This window comes from Saimiri boliviensis, chromosome 11 (assembly GCF_048565385.1).
Source record: "Saimiri boliviensis isolate mSaiBol1 chromosome 11, mSaiBol1.pri, whole genome shotgun sequence".
Lineage (NCBI taxonomy): Eukaryota > Metazoa > Chordata > Mammalia > Primates > Cebidae > Saimiri > Saimiri boliviensis.
The window spans coordinates 20,050,723-20,066,258 of record NC_133459.1 but is presented as its reverse complement, the minus strand read 5'-3'; the positions used below and the strand labels follow the sequence as shown (position 1 = coordinate 20,066,258).

The 15,536-nt window shown below is 39.7% G+C and overlaps 1 protein-coding gene across 7 annotated transcripts in view; it reads left to right on the top strand.

The window, feature by feature from the left end:
- USP48 (ubiquitin specific peptidase 48) overlaps positions 1 to 15,536 on the top strand; it is a 103,863-nt gene that overhangs the window by 45,475 nt on the left and 42,852 nt on the right. For 3 of the 7 annotated variants that reach the window (XM_039474154.2, XM_074380245.1, XM_074380248.1), the window contains 6 exons: positions 882 to 1,061; positions 6,577 to 6,705; positions 7,676 to 7,825; positions 12,570 to 12,767; positions 13,908 to 14,022; positions 14,989 to 15,119. In XM_039474154.2, the coding sequence (XP_039330088.1) occupies positions 882 to 1,061; positions 6,577 to 6,705; positions 7,676 to 7,825; positions 12,570 to 12,767; positions 13,908 to 14,022; positions 14,989 to 15,119 (903 nt within the window). The remainder of the gene's footprint in view (positions 1 to 881; positions 1,062 to 6,576; positions 6,706 to 7,675; positions 7,826 to 12,569; positions 12,768 to 13,907; positions 14,023 to 14,988; positions 15,120 to 15,536) is intronic. The other 4 variants (XM_039474155.2, XM_074380247.1, XM_074380250.1 and 1 more) reach the window with 3 other exon arrangements.

The window sequence follows — 15,536 nt, the reverse complement described above, 5'->3', positions numbered from 1 at the left end:
ATTGTGCTCTGTACTCCAGTCAGGTGAATGTGCTACTGTAATACAGTCTGGTGACAGAGCAAGACCCTGACTCAGGGGGCAGGGGGTGGGGGGTGGGGGTAGGGAGGGAGGGACAGTCAAAGATCTGTGCAAAGATCTGTACTGCAAAGTTAATTATTATTGCTTATAAAGACCCTGAAATGCTACCAGTTTAAATGTTCATTAATATGGGTGTGGTTAGGTACATTATGGTAATTATATATAGTCAGTATAAATAATTTTTAGAATAATAATGATATTAAAAGATAATATTTGTTAGAAAAAACTGTAGGTTTTAGTATTAGTTGTGATTATGTGGGTTTATCAATGATTCTTTTTGTTTTCTAGTAAATAACAGAACATATATAGTGGAAGTGATCTTTTCTAACACATTTCTTCATAATTGCTTTAAGTTTAAGATCTTTGAAAGATGTTTTTCAAACTTCAAGACATTTTAGTTCATTTTAAAATGTAAATGTTCATTCACTGTCAATTAAGTTTTAATTGTTGTAACGAATCAGAGTATGAACACCTTTCTTGGTAAAAGTGTGGCCTCTCTAGTCTGTGCTGAAGAGCACAGTAGCTTATACTCCCCGAGTGCCCAGGAGGCTGTGGTTTTTCATCTGTGTATTTTGCAGAGGGCTTGGAGAGTTAATACAGTGTGCTGTTTAAGAGATGTGTTTAAGAGAGTGTTAAGGGAGTGTACTTATACATTATTTTGTAAAACTAATTTTTAAAAATTGTAGGTGATGTGTTTTTAGTTATACCAGATGTATAAAGATTCGTAATCTTTACAATTGAGGCTCAGGATATAAGGAATACTGTTATCCAGTGTTTCTTTTACTTTCTCCCTTTCTCTCCAGGTGGGTCCTATGTGTATGAACTCAGTGCAGTCCTCATACACAGAGGAGTGAGTGCTTATTCTGGCCACTACATCGCCCACGTGAAAGATCCACAGTCTGGTGAATGGTATAAGTTTAATGATGAAGACATAGAAAAGATGGAGGGGAAGAAATTGCAACTAGGGATTGAGGAAGATCTAGGTAAAACCTTTAAGTTGTGAGTGCCCTTTTAAAATATAAATTTATTTTACTAGAAATATTTGTGATGCATTATTCTGGCTCAAGATTGTTATGTTGTGGACCAGCAAGGATATTTGCATTTCTTTCTTTCTTTTTTTTTTTTTTAACTTTCCAAGCTAAGATATTTGCATTTCTTAAACACATGTAAAATCATCTTGTATTAGCAATGCTTGTTTTTTTGTTTTGTATTCTTTTTCGAGTCAGGGTCTTACTCTGTTGCCCAGACTGGAATGCAGTGGTGCAATCATGGCTCATCGTAGCCTCAACCTCCTAGGCTCACATGATCATCCCACCTCAGCCTAATAGTAGCTGGGCCTACAGATGTTTGCCACCAAACTTGGCAGAATTTTGTTTGTTTGTTTTTTGAAACAAAGTCTTAACTCTGTCACCCAGGCTGGGGTAACACGATCTCGACTCACTGTAAGCTCTGCCTCCTGGGTTCAAGCAGTTCTCATGATTCAGCCTTCTGAGTAGCTGGGATGATAGGCATGTGCCACAATGCTCAGCTAATGGTTTTTCTTTCTTTTTGAGGTGGAGTTTTGCTCCTGTTGCCTTCTTGCCCAGGCTGAAGTGCAATGGCAAGATCTCGGCTCACTGCAACCTCAGCGTCCTGAGTTTAAGCTATTCTCATGCCTCAGTCTCCCAAGTAGCTAAGATTAAAGGCATGTGTCCCTACGCCTTTGAACAACTATTTTTTCTTTGCACATTTTAAAGTCTAACAAATTTCATCATAAATTTTAAGTTATCTCCAAATGCTGTAATTTATGACAGATTATAAATATTGAAACTTAATTTGTAACATCACTCTTAGAAGAATGTCCAGATGACATTAAATAGCATAGAGATTAGATATGCACCACCAACCTTTTCAAGGATACCCGAAAAGGTCTTGTTTTATAGTAGGCGTTTTTAACAATTCCATTTCCTCTGCACCAGTATTTTCATCATTATGTTTACCCTACAGAATTTTACTCTTTTTTTTTTTTTTTTTTTTTTTGAGACGGAGTTTCGCCCTTGTTACCCAGGCTGGCATGCAATGGCGCGATCTCGGCTCACAGCAACCTCCGCCTCCTGGGTTCAGGCAATTCTCCTGCCTCAGCCTCCTGAGTGGCTGGGATTACAGGCATGCGCCACCATGCCCAGCTAATGTTTTGTATTTTTAGTAGAGACGGGGGTTTCACCATGTTGACCAGGATGGTCTCGATCTCTTGACCTCGTGATCCACCCGCTGGGGAGAATTTTATTCTTCTGGAATATACTAAGTTTTTTGTGACTATAAAGCTCTAAATAGTTAAAAAGTACTTCTGGGCCGGGCACGGTGGCTCAAGCCTGTAATCCCAGCACTTTGGGAGGCCAAGGTGGGTGGGTCATGAGGTCAAGAGATCGAGACCATCCTGGTCAACATGGTTAAACCCCGTCTCTACTAAAAATACAAAACATTAGCTGGGCTTGGTGGCACGTGCCTGTAATCCCAGCCACTCAGGAGGCTGAGGCAGGAGAATTTCCTGAACCCAGGAGGCGGAGGTTGCGGTGAGCCGAGATCGCACCATTGTACTCCAGCCTGGGTAACAAGAGCAAAACACGGTCTCAGAAAAAAAAGTACTTCTGGATAGAGTGGTGTTTTTAAAATTATGAATATTACTACTTAATTGATAAAACTCATAAAGGTATGTTATAAATTTTATTAAACAGTAAAATTTTTTACTGTAAATGTATTTTTTTATAAATATATCTTAATGTGATAGTTAAGACCCTCGTCTGTCACTGAGAGGTTATATCTTTCTTTTGTGACATGGGAATCAAATGATTGTGAAAGAGAAGTAGAAACCATCATGGGACTTCAGTGTTGAGGCAGATCCATTTTAGGAAAGAACATGGTTAATTGAGGATCTGAAAACTGGATTTCTTTAGAAATGCCCATAACCTCTTTGTTTCTTCTCTTTATTTTTTGAGACAGAGTTTCATTCTTGTTGCCAAAGCTGGAGTGCAATGGTTTGATCTTGGTTCACTGCAACCACCGCCTCCCAGGTTCAAGCGATTCTCCTGCCTCAGCCTCCCAAGTAACTGGGATTACAGGCCTGCACCACCATGCCTGGCTAATTTTTTGTATTTTTAGTAGAGATGGGGTTTCTCCATGTTGGTCAGGCTGGTCTCAAACTCCTGACATCAGGTGATCCGCCGCCTTGGCCTCCCAAAGTGTTGGGATTACAAGAGTGAGCCACTGCGTCCAGCCCCTTTTTTTCTTTTTCAGATGGAGTCTCACTCTGTTGGTCAAGCTTTAGTGCAGTGGCATGATCTTGGCCCACTGCACCCTCTGCCTCCTGGCTTCCAGTGATTCTCCTGCATCAGCCTTTTGAGTAGCTAGGATTACAGATGCACACCACTATGCCTGGCTAATTTTTTGTATTTTTAATAGAGATGGGATTTCATCATGTTGGTCAGGCTGGTTTTGAATTCCTGACCTCAAATGATCTGCCTCCATAACCTCTTGGAAAGTTACCTGGAACACTGAAACCCAATTGGAAAATCATTTTCATGTGCTGTAGTTGTCATCTGAAATACTTCATGTTTTCCACTTGCTGTTTACTTCATAGAGACGGGTGGCTAATGCTTCTGCTTGTTAGCATTTAATTCTTTTTTTTTTTTTTTGAGACTGAATCTCACTCTGTCACCCAGGCTGGAATACAATGGTGTGATCTCAGTTCACTGCAACATCCGCTTCCTAGATTCAAATGATTCTCATGCCTCAGCCTCCTAAGTAGTTGGGATTACAGGCACACATCACTATACCCAGTTAATGTTTGTATTTTTAGTAGAGATCGGGTTTCATCATGTTGGCCAGGATGGTCTTGATCTCTTGACCTCATGATCTACCCGGCTCTGTCTCCCAAAAAATTGGGATTCCAGGCATGAGCCACCGTGGCCAGCTGAAAATATTTTTATTGTTAAATGATTGCTTGGTGTACAAGTATTTGTTTTAATGTTATTTTTTAATAAAAGTATATATAAAATGTATATGTACAGTTAGAAAAATAAAAATTAGCTCAGTAATCATTTTAGTAAACAGAAGTTCTTTAATTTAGTCAAAATCATAAAAATAAATCTAAATTTAATTGACCTAAAAAATAAAATAGCATATTTTGTTTTCTTGTTTTGAGATGGCGTTTCACTCTTATCTGCCAGGCTGGAGTATAATGGCATGATCTCTGCTCGCTCTAACCTCTGCCTCCTGGGTTCAAGTGATTCTCCTGCCTTAGCCTTCCCAGTAGCTAGGATTACAAGTGCGTGTCACCACATCCAGCTAAGTTTTGTGTTTTTAGTAGAGACAAGGATTTACCATGTTGGCCAGGCCAGTCTTGAACTCCTGACTTTAGGTCATCCTCCTGCCTTGGCCTACCAAAGTGCTGGGATTATAAGTGTGAGTCACTACACCCGGCCTTAAATAACATGATTTTAAAAAGTGGAATGAAATGGGCTGGTCGTGGTGGCTCATGCCTGTAATGCCAGCATTTTGTGGGGCTGACGCAGGTACATCACCTGAGGTCAGGAGTTCGAGACCAGCCTTGACAACATGGTAGAAGCTCATATCTACTAAAACTACAAAGATGAACCAGGGATCTGTAATCCCAGCTACTCATGAGGCTGAGGCAGGAGAATCAGTTGAACCCAGGAGGCAGAGGTTGCAGTGAGCCAAGATCGTGCCATTGCACTTCATCCTGAGACAGAGGGAGACTCTGTCTCAAAAAAAAAAAAAAATAATAATAATAATAATAAAATATTTCCAGGAGAGTTGAAGTCCCATGTTCCCTTCAGTGATTGCATCAGTCTCGATTTTTATGTATTTATTTCTTTTGAGACAGAATTTCACTCTTTTCCCTAGGCAGGAGTGCAGTGGCACACTGCAACCTCTGCCTCCAGGGTTCAAGCGTTTCCTGCCTCAGCTTCCTGAGTAACTGGGATTACAGGAATGTGCCACCATTCCCAGCTACTTTTTGAATTCTTAGTAGAGACGGGGTTTCACCATGCTGTCCAGATGTGAGCCACCATGTCTGGCCTATTTTTATTTTAAAACTTATTTTATTTATTTATTTATTTATTTATTTATTTATTTATTTATTTATTCTTTAGAGACGGGGTTTCACCGTATTGGCCAGGCTGGTCTGGAACTCCTGACCTTGTGATCTGCCCGCCTCGGCCTCCCAAAGTGCTGGGATTACAGGCGTGAGCCACCAAGCCCGGCTTAAAACTTACTTTAACTTTTTTCTTTTTTTTTTTTGAGACAGAGTTTCGCTCTTGTTACCCAGGCTGGAGTGCAATGGCTCGATCTCGGCTCACTGCAACCTCTGCCTCCTGGGTTCAGGCAATTCTCCTGCCTCAGCCTCCTGAGTAGCTGGGATTACAGGCACGCGCCACCATGCCCAGCTAATTTTTTGTATTTTTAGTAGAGACGGGGTTTCACCATGTTGACCAGGATGGTCTCGATCTCTCGACCTCGTGATCCACCCGCCTCGGCCTCCCAAAGTGCTGGGATTACAGGCTTGAGCCACCGCGCCCGGCTTTTCTTTTTTTTTTGAGATGGAGTTTCGCTCTTGTTACACAGGCTGGAGTGCAATGGCGCGATCTCGGCTCACCGCAACCTCTGCCTCCTGGGTTCAGGCAATTCTCCTGCGTCAGCCTCCTGAGTAGCTGGGATTACAGACATGCGCCACCATGCCCAGCTAATTTTTGTATTTTTAGTAGAGACGGGGTTTCACCATGTTGACCAGGGTGGTCTCGATCTCGTGACCTCGTGATCCACCCGCCTCGGCCTCCCAAAGTGCTGGGATTACAGGCTTGAGCCACCGCGCCCGGCCCTTAACTTTTTTCTTTTCTGAGACAGAGGCTCTCTCTGTCACCCAGGCTGGAGTGTAGTGGCACAATCTCGGCTCACTGCAACCTCCGCCTCCCCGGTTCAATCAAGTGTCTTGCATCAGCCTCCCAAGTATGTAGAGTATAGGTGTGCACCACCACACCCAGTTAATTTTTGTATTATTAGTAGAGACAGGGTTTCTCCATGTTGGCCAGGCTGGTCTTGAACCCCTGGCCTCAAGTGATCCGCCCATCTTGGCCTCCTAGAGTGCTGTGATTACAAGCACGAGCCACTGTGCCCTGCTTCAGTTAATTTTTGTAATTAAGCCTAACATTAAAATCAACTTATAGCAAGAGTGATTTTTTTGTTGTTCCAGGTTTGTTCCCTAGAAAAATATATTTTCTTTTCATCTTTTGAAAATGGAATGTGGCAGGCAATAGGGGCAGTAAACTTTTTTAAATGTTAAAAGCTAACGAATCTGTCAAATTTGTATGGCCTTTGACTGTTTTAGATTCGTGTTAATGTGACTTGGGTGTATATTTTGGAAATTGTTTTCTATAGCCCCACTAAAGAATAAGCAAACTCTATGTATTTAAGTTAAGGTACCTTTTGATTTCTCTATCTCAGCAGAACCTTCTAAGTCTCAGACACGTAAACCCAAGTGCGGCAAAGGAACTCATTGCTCTCGAAATGCATATATGTTGGTTTATAGACTGCAGACTCAAGAAAAGCCCAACACTACTGTTCAAGTTCCAGGTAAGGCAATTTTCCTGGATTATATCAGGCAGGTGTTTTAGAGTACCATGCTCAAACATTAATGATAACAAATAGATTGCTTTTATTTATTATGATAAATTGATTCCATATGATAAATGTTGGTGAAAGTAAATATTAGTCACATATTTACTTTTAAGAAATGAACAGCTGGGTGCGGTGGCTCAAGCCTGTAATCCCAGCACTTTGGGACGCCGAGGCGGGTGGATCACGAGGTCGAGAGATCGAGACCATCCTGGTCAACATGGTGAAACCCCGTCTCTACTAAAACTACGAAAAATTAGCTGGGCATGGTGGCACGTGCCTGTAATCCCAGCTACTCAGGAGGCTGAGGCAGGAGAATTTCCTGAACCCAGGAGGCGGAGGTTGCGGTGAGCCGAGATCGTGCCATTGCACTCCAGCCTGGGTAACAAGAGCAAAACTCTGTCTCAAAAAAAAAAAAAAAAAAGAAAGAAATGAACATCTGAAACAAAGCAATGAAATCATGAAAAAATGGGAAGGTAATCAAGACATGTATTTAAAATATAATTTGGTTTTCTTTGGTTCAGCTTATAGAGTATTTGTGAATTTTATCCAATTATTTATGGATTTTCTAGACTTCCTAATAAAAAGGTAGCATTGCTGCTGCCCCGAAGATAGTCTTAGTCATTTTACTCAGCAGTTTTCTCAGCTTGGTGGTGTCATCTATTCTAAAGTGGTGATTTTGAGCCATTTGAATTTTCTGGGAGGCTGATACCATGGAGAGCTAGGTGAGGAGAATCAACTTAGTATTCCAGTGGCTGTCTTCAGTTTTATTTCTGCCTTCAGGTTGGAGGTTTCTATCAGACAAGGAAACCATAGTTGGAATTTCTGCCATTGTTTTAATCAGTATTTGATATAATTTAGAGATTAACATGATTCACTGTATTTGAATACAAGGATAAAGTTGTTTTTTGTTTTTCTGTTTGAATAGCCTTTCTTCAAGAGCTGGTAGATCGGGATAATTCCAAATTTGAGGAGTGGTGTATTGAAATGGCTGAGATGCGTAAGCAAAGTGTGGATAAAGGAAAAGCAAAACACGAAGAGGTTAAGGAGCTGTACCAAAGGTTACCTGCTGGAGCTGGTCTGTAAGATATTCTGGGACAGCACTGTTGCCATTAAGTGCCTTGTTTTTTTATATTCACAAATGTATATGAAGAAACTTGCTTAAACTTACTCTTTCTGATAACCCACTAAAGCCAGCTTAAACACTCTAAAAGTACTCTGTAAACCAGCAGTAACTTGATGTGTAGCATACCATATTATTTCATTACCTTGTACTTTTAAAAACGGGAAGCTGTTAATAAATTATAACATTTAGGTCAGCACTCTGCATCCATGAGTATTGTAGATATTTATATTTTGTGAGATACTGACTTGTTTAAGAAAAATCCGATTGGATTACTATGGAAAAAGCAACTTGACTATTCTGTTTCTTTGGATACTTTGTGACCTAGCAGTATTAACAGACATTCTGTTATATGAGTACAGTTTTTTTTAATACTATTAGATTAAGTTGAAATTTAGTATCACATATTATGTTGAGAGTAGAAAAGCTTTCTGCTGACCCCTGATTTTTTAGAATTATCCTACATAATCCAGTTTATCCCTTTTCTGTGTATGCTTATTCAGGTTTACCTGGTGTCTCAAAATGAAACCAAATTAAGCCTTTTTAAAGGCTGATGTGCCATTTGTATTAAGTTATCTTTGTCATTTCAAAGACATGAATTCCCAAACCTAACTCCTACTTAAGGAAGAGAGACAATTTAGTCCTTACTTTAGAAAATAAATACTTAAGCATAATTATACTTGTTGTTTGTCTTTTTAATATGTTAATTTTCCATTACTAGTATAACTTAAAATGTAAACCTAAATTACTGAGTCTATAAGAATAGATTTTAACTGAATTTTAATTTGATTCTGACCCTTCTTTGTAATCTGTTACTTTAATTCTGTCCAAGGGTTGGCATTATCAATTAACCTGACCTTAATTTAACTGGAAATGATTTGGAAATGAACCCAGAATTTAAATCTATAAATTTATAGGTCTTTGTTCAAAGGTGTCAGGACCTAGAAATCTATTTTCTGAACTTTATTCATGGTTTCCTGTGTCCACTGGACAAGAGAAAGGGACTTAACTGGGTCTAAAGTGAAATACTCATTTGAACCACTCTTTAGAACTACAGAGTTCAAAGATGATATATGTCAAGTTAGTACTGTGCTTCCTTTGGATGTTTTCATTCAGCATATAAGAACCTTATGTTCTTAGAATATGCGTATATTCTTAGAATATTTCTCTGTGTTATTTATACTTTTACCAATTATGAGCTATATAATTATTTTCCATTTGCAGTAAATTTATATTGTAGAAAATCCGCATTCTAAAATTATGTAGAATCTCAAAGTTAACGAGCATGGTTTTGTGCTGGCAAGAGAAATCTTTTGTCACGCATTTTCTAAATCTTATTTTTGTGTGTGAACATATCTAAGGAAAGATCACTTATCCTAAAATCTAAGCCTCACTAGAAATGTGCTTTTGGCCCTTTTTATTTCCATGAAATATATACTTAAATTATCTCTAGGTAAAATGTTTCAAGTGTTTTTGATGCTTTAATTGTTCTAGACTTTATAACTTTTCAAAGAAAGTGTGTCATGTTCAAAATCTACATTTTGTTTTGTTTTGTTTCTTTAAATTAGGAAGAACTTTGAACCAAAATGTACATTTCCCTGTGTACAATCAGCTCCTCATTTGGAGTTGATTATATCTATGGCCTTTGGAAGGATATAAACTACAATGTTTGTAGTTTACTGAATCACAAATACGAGGGTTATATTAGAGGGGCCTACTTAGAGTCTTTTTCTAGTGCGGAAACATCTGTATGGTAAAAACTTAGCCACAAGCAAAATCTGCCTTAACTATGAGACTTGTACTCCGCTTGTATTCTCAGGCAAGCTCTTGGCAGAGATCAGTGCAACTCTTTGTGATGATAGAGACTGAAAATGGAAAGAAAGACTTCTGTGACCATATTCACTCTTCCTTCATGGAGCCCACAGCGCAGAGCACTAAAATGAAATCTGGAACACTTGCTGAGTTAGCAATAAGCATGGTATTAGGTTAGAATTATAGGCCTATTCTCTGCTTTCTTTCTTACTCCTTTAACTATAAAACCATACATAGTTTTTCTAATCATTGTATCTTACATTAAATTTATATTGGGCAATTCAAAAACCAAAACATCATGCTTCCCTTGGAAGTTTTCTATGAGATTGGAAAATGTTGTCTTGAAGTAACTGCCTTTGAGTCACATTGTTGCTGAACAGTCAGGGTCACAGTCACCCTAGGCTTTGAATTCCTGCAGACATCCCTGGCAAGGAGGGCATTGTGCATTTTTAGCTTTCCTAGATTCTTTTCATTGTGACGGCCAGGATTCCTAGGGTTTATTCTTTCAGTTAGCGGTAACAGATACTGCCCTCAGTCCACTCTTCCCCAGCTGTTGGGGAAACTAGAATGCCGAGTGAATTTTTCTTGAATGTTGCTGTTTATCACAATCCTGTTTTTTTCTCCTTTGATAGCCTTCATATTACTCACCATTTTAATCTATGTGACTGTCCTTGAGAAGAGATTAGAGAATGCTAAGACTTTTATTTTGCTCTCAGAAAGGGATCATTTATCTTTGCATTCCCCAGATACCCAGTGTACTCTGTATCCCTGGCAGAATAAGCCTGATAAATGGCAAATAAAGTGGAGAGGCATTTTGAATGTAATTAGCCATACCATGATATACTGTAAAGTGCAACAGCTGTGTTACATCCAGTGCATCTTTTTTTTTTTTGGTTTTTTTTTTTTTTTTTTTTTTTTTTTTGAGACGGAGTTTCGCTCTTGTTACCCAGGCTGGAGTGCAATGGCGCGATCTCGGCTCACTGCAACCTCCGCCTCCTGGGTTCAGGCAATTCTCCTGCCTCAGCCTCCTGAGTAGCTGGGATTACAGGCACACGCCACCATGCCCAGCTAATTTTTTGTATTTTTAGTAGAGACGGGGTTTCACCAAATTGACCAGGATGGTCTCGATCTCTCGACCTTGTGATCCACCCGCCTCGGCCTCCCAAAGTGCTGGGATTACAAGCTTGAGCCACCGCGCCCGGCCACATCCAGTGCATCTTAAGGTCTCTCTCTCTCTCTCTCTCTCTCTCTCTCTCTCTCTCTCTCTCTCTCTTTTTTTTTTGGGGGGGACAGAGTTTCACTCTTGTTGCCTAAGCTTGAATACAATGGTGCTATCTCAGCTCACCAAAGCCTCTGCTGGGATTACAGGCATGTGCCACCACGCCCAGCTAAATTTGTATTTTTAGTGGATACGGGGTTTCTCCATGTTGGTCAGGCTGGTCTGAACTCCTGACTTCAGGTGATTACCCACCTCCGCCTCCCAAAGTGCTGGGATTACAGGCATGAGCCACAGTTCCTGGCCAAGGTCTCCTCTCTTATGTATTAAGATTATGTGAATGTATAATTAACTTTTCCATATCTCTTTTCTTCCAAAAAGCTCAAAATGCTTCACATAGCTTATCTTTTATACTCAACAACATCCCTGTGAGGTAGGTAGAAGGCAGGTATTATTACCTTCATTTTACAAATAAAAGCCTTGAAGCAAAGAGAGTTTGAGTGACTTGCTTAGGTTCATTTTCTTTGTGGCAGAACTTCGATTAGACCGTGGCCTCGACTCATAGTCCTGTGCTCTACCTCTGCAGCCACATTCAAGTTGACCAGTCAGAAGGTTCTTAGTTGATGTACAGTGCCAAATTTTGTTTTTGTACAAATTGAAATGATTTACTGTAAAATTAAAATGGGAGTTAGTTTTCTAGACATGTACCTCTCTGGGGAGTATAAAACCTGGTCACAATGGGCTTTGCATTGCAGTATCTATCCCTCAGATCTCATCAGAAGGAGTATATAATACAAAAATATAAATTCAACCTCTGTATGTTTTCTTCTATGTTTTATGCTGGGACTCACTGGAAATCTTTGTAAGTAATCAAAGCTGGCCCTTTATCTTTGATTTTGGCTTTTAGGGAACTCTGGGACTTCATTTGCCCAAATTAAAATTCATTTTGAGGTGTTTGGTTTTGTCTTTTAGTTTTTGCAAATCCAAAATTGATGATAACTCAGTTCTAGTGTACTTTATCTTGGAGCTTGTTTAAAATAGGTTACTTTCTTGAAATAAATAATAATATAATGAATAGATCATGACATGGATGTGGGGGGGATTAAATACCTTTTCAAAATTGCTATCAGTATTATCTTGGATGAAGAAAGTTCAGTGGTTAAAAGGGGCTTCTGAAGTGTGGTCATAGCCGGTAAGGTTAATTTCTAACTTCGAGCTCAGTTTGGCTTATTTTAATTTTCACATGTTTATCATGTATGTGTGAGAAGTACTCACAAAAAATAATTCATGAAATAAACATAGTAGGGCATGAGGTTGTGTGATTTGTGAGGTAGTAATGGAGCATGACGTGTAGTCAACCAACATGCGTGTCCTGATCAAAGCTCTGCTGTGCTGTCAAGCAAGACTCTCTGTGGATGCGTCTTGTAGAATGCGGTTAATAATACCAGCCGATCTCATAGGGCACTGTGCAGACTCAGCATTGAACTCAGAGGAGTGGCACCTAACTGGAGCTTTGTGTCATACTAATCAAACATCTTCCCCCACACAACAATTCTTCTGATTCTGCTAACTCTGGACAGAGTTTGCATTGTCTTTTGAGAAAAATGAATGTATCACTTAGTCAAAAAACTGTAAAAATACATAGGCTCTTTCCGATGCTTGCTTTCTCAGAGCCCTATGAGTTTGTCTCTCTGGAGTGGCTGCAAAAGTGGTTGGATGAATCAACACCTACCAAACCCATTGATAATCACGCTTGCCTGTGTTCCCATGACAAACTTCACCCAGATAAAATATCGATTATGAAGAGGATATCTGAATATGCAGCTGACATTTTCTATAGTAGATATGGAGGAGGTCCAAGACTAACTGGTAATTCAAGATGTCCTCTTTGTTTAAAAAACAGCACCTCATTAAATCTTCATCTTACGGTTTTTTGAGTGTGGTATGATGATTTGACCCCAGCTATTTAGATCAGATGTTCCTTACACTTTGCAAAAAGGATTTGCTAAATAAAGTGGTTTAGCCACTGATGCTATTCTTAGAGGGTTGAGGTTCTAAGGTAGTGGGGAGTGAATGTAGTTGGGGTTTTTTTGGTTTGTTTTTTATTTTGTTAAACCCTCTGAAAGACAAAATAGGGCCCTTTTGAGAAAATTGTCTGGTGGTAGTTAGTTAATCTGGATAATACTGTTTAAAGTACTCGAGCCATTGTCTGGTTAATTGTACGTTTGTACCTCCATGTTATAGTGACTTCTTCTTTTCGTTTTTTTTTTTTTTAAATTTGAGACCGAGTCTTGCTCTGTCACCCAGGCTAGAGTTGCAGTGGTGTGATCTCAGCTTACTGCAGCCTCTGCCTCCTGGGTTGTGATGATTTGTGAGGTAGCAATGTGATTCTTGATTAATCTCCCGACTAGCTGAGAGTGCAGGCATGCACCACCACGCCTGGCTAGTTTTTTATTTTTAGTTGATATGGGGTTTCACTGTGTTGGCCAGGCTGGCAGCCACTATACCTGCCTCTCTTCTTAATTCACAACTGATAAACCATGCAGTGGGAAGAGCTTTCACATTTTAGATGATTCCTAAAAATTCTGTTTTAAACCAGGCCCTTCATTTTTCTTTTCCCCATTAGTGTGCTTTGAAGATAACTTTCACCTGAAGATCATGATTTATAATTATCTACTATATTTACTCCCCCCACCTAGAACCTTAGTTATTTGATTATCATCTCATAAAAATTGCATGTAAACCTTGTCAGATACTTAGGTACTTTTAGTATAATACAACTTTTTGTCTGTTATTCTTCTTTTCTTTATTCAAATAACAATATTGCTATCTTGGTATCTAATTGTCTTAGTAAAATAATTTAGGGTATACATCAATTATTTGCTATATTGCCCAAATTTGTGACTTTGGTTTAGAATATGTCTCTGTTTGTGAAGTGCTGAAAACATTTTCCTAACAGGAAATCTGTTTGAATGAAATATATTTCCTTTTATTCTTTCTTGCCTGTAGTGAAAGCCCTGTGTAAGGAATGTGTAGTAGAACGTTGTCGCATATTACGTCTGAAGAACCAACTAAATGAAGATTATAAAACTGTTAATAATCTGCTAAAAGTAGCAGTAAAAGGGTATGTTGCACAGTGAACATTATGATAAACTAAGACATTTTTAAGAGGTCATAACCAAGCAGCCCACTATTTGTTAAACATAGGCCGTTGGGATTTTTAGAAGGGTGATAAAGTGGATGGCAGGGCCAGATCAAAAGTAAATTTTGCAGTGACTGCCCTGTGACAATGATAAAGAAAGCTGGGTCAGGTAGCCTTTGCCACTGTATTCCATCCTGCCATTTGATTGGTCTGATTGGCATGAATGTAGGAAAAGCAGGATAATATTTAGAATGGAAACAAAATATTAGATCCCTGCAGTTCAATAGTGAACAGTGAAAATGATGAAAAGTAGGAAGTAGGTTAAAAGCAATTACATACACCGTAGCCAATTTTGAGTGTTTGTAATTTACTTTTGTTGATGTTGTTCTTTTGAGACGGAATTTTGTTCTTGTTGCCCAGGCTGGAGGGCAATGGCATAATCACAGCTTACCACAACTCCACCTCCCTGGTTTAAGCAATTCTGCTGCCCCAGCCTCCTGAGTAGCTGGGGTTACAGGCATGCACCACCATGCCTGGCTAATTTTTGTATTTTTAGAAGTAGAGGTGGGGTTTCTCCATGTTGGTCATGCTGGTCTTGAACTCCCAGCCTCAGGTGATCTGCCCACTTCAGCCTCCCAAAATGCTGGGATTACAGGCATGAGCCACTGTACCCTGCCAGTTGTTTTTATGGGGAAATAAGGGAGGACCCCGTTTGGAAATGTTACTTGTAGGCTCAAATATACTGCCCAGAATGGTCAGAAGCACTTCCGTAAGTTTCTTTTTCCCTGGAGAGATAGGCTGAGTAAAGCACATAACATCACATCTCCCTTCCAAAATACAGCTGTAGGTTTCTTCATTTACTCAGTATCCAGTGTGTCCATAAATATAAAGAAAAAGAAAAAAAAAAGGGAATGTTACTTGTATGGTTTAACATTCTCTCTTCCGCAGCAATGATGGATTTTGGGTGGGGAAGTCTTCTTTGCGGAGTTGGCGCCAGCTAGCTCTTGAACAGCTAGATGAGCAAGACGGTGATGCAGAACAAAGCAACGGAAAGATGAACGGCAGCACCTTAAATAAAGGTAACACTTTAAACCTATGTGTAGATCATTGTGAAATTATGATGGAAGTGTAAGTCGCTCATGCCTGTAGTCTCAGCTATGTGGGAGGCTCAGGTGGGCAGATCACTTGAGCCCAGTAGTTTAAGGCTACAGTGAGTTAATGCTAGCCCCACTGCACTCCAGTCTGGGTAACAGAGTGAGACTGTTTCTCTCTCTCTTTTTTTTTTTTTTTTTCTCTTTTTCCCTGCATCTTGTATTGGAGAGACCCTGTTTCTCAAAAAAACAATTTTAGGCTGGGTGCAGTGGCTCGTGCCTGTAATCCTAGCACTTCAGGAGACCGAGGCAGGTCGATCACTTGAGGTCAGGAGTTCAGGACCAGCCTGAGCAACATGGTGAAACCTCATCTCTACTACAAATACAAAAATAATTAGCCAGGGG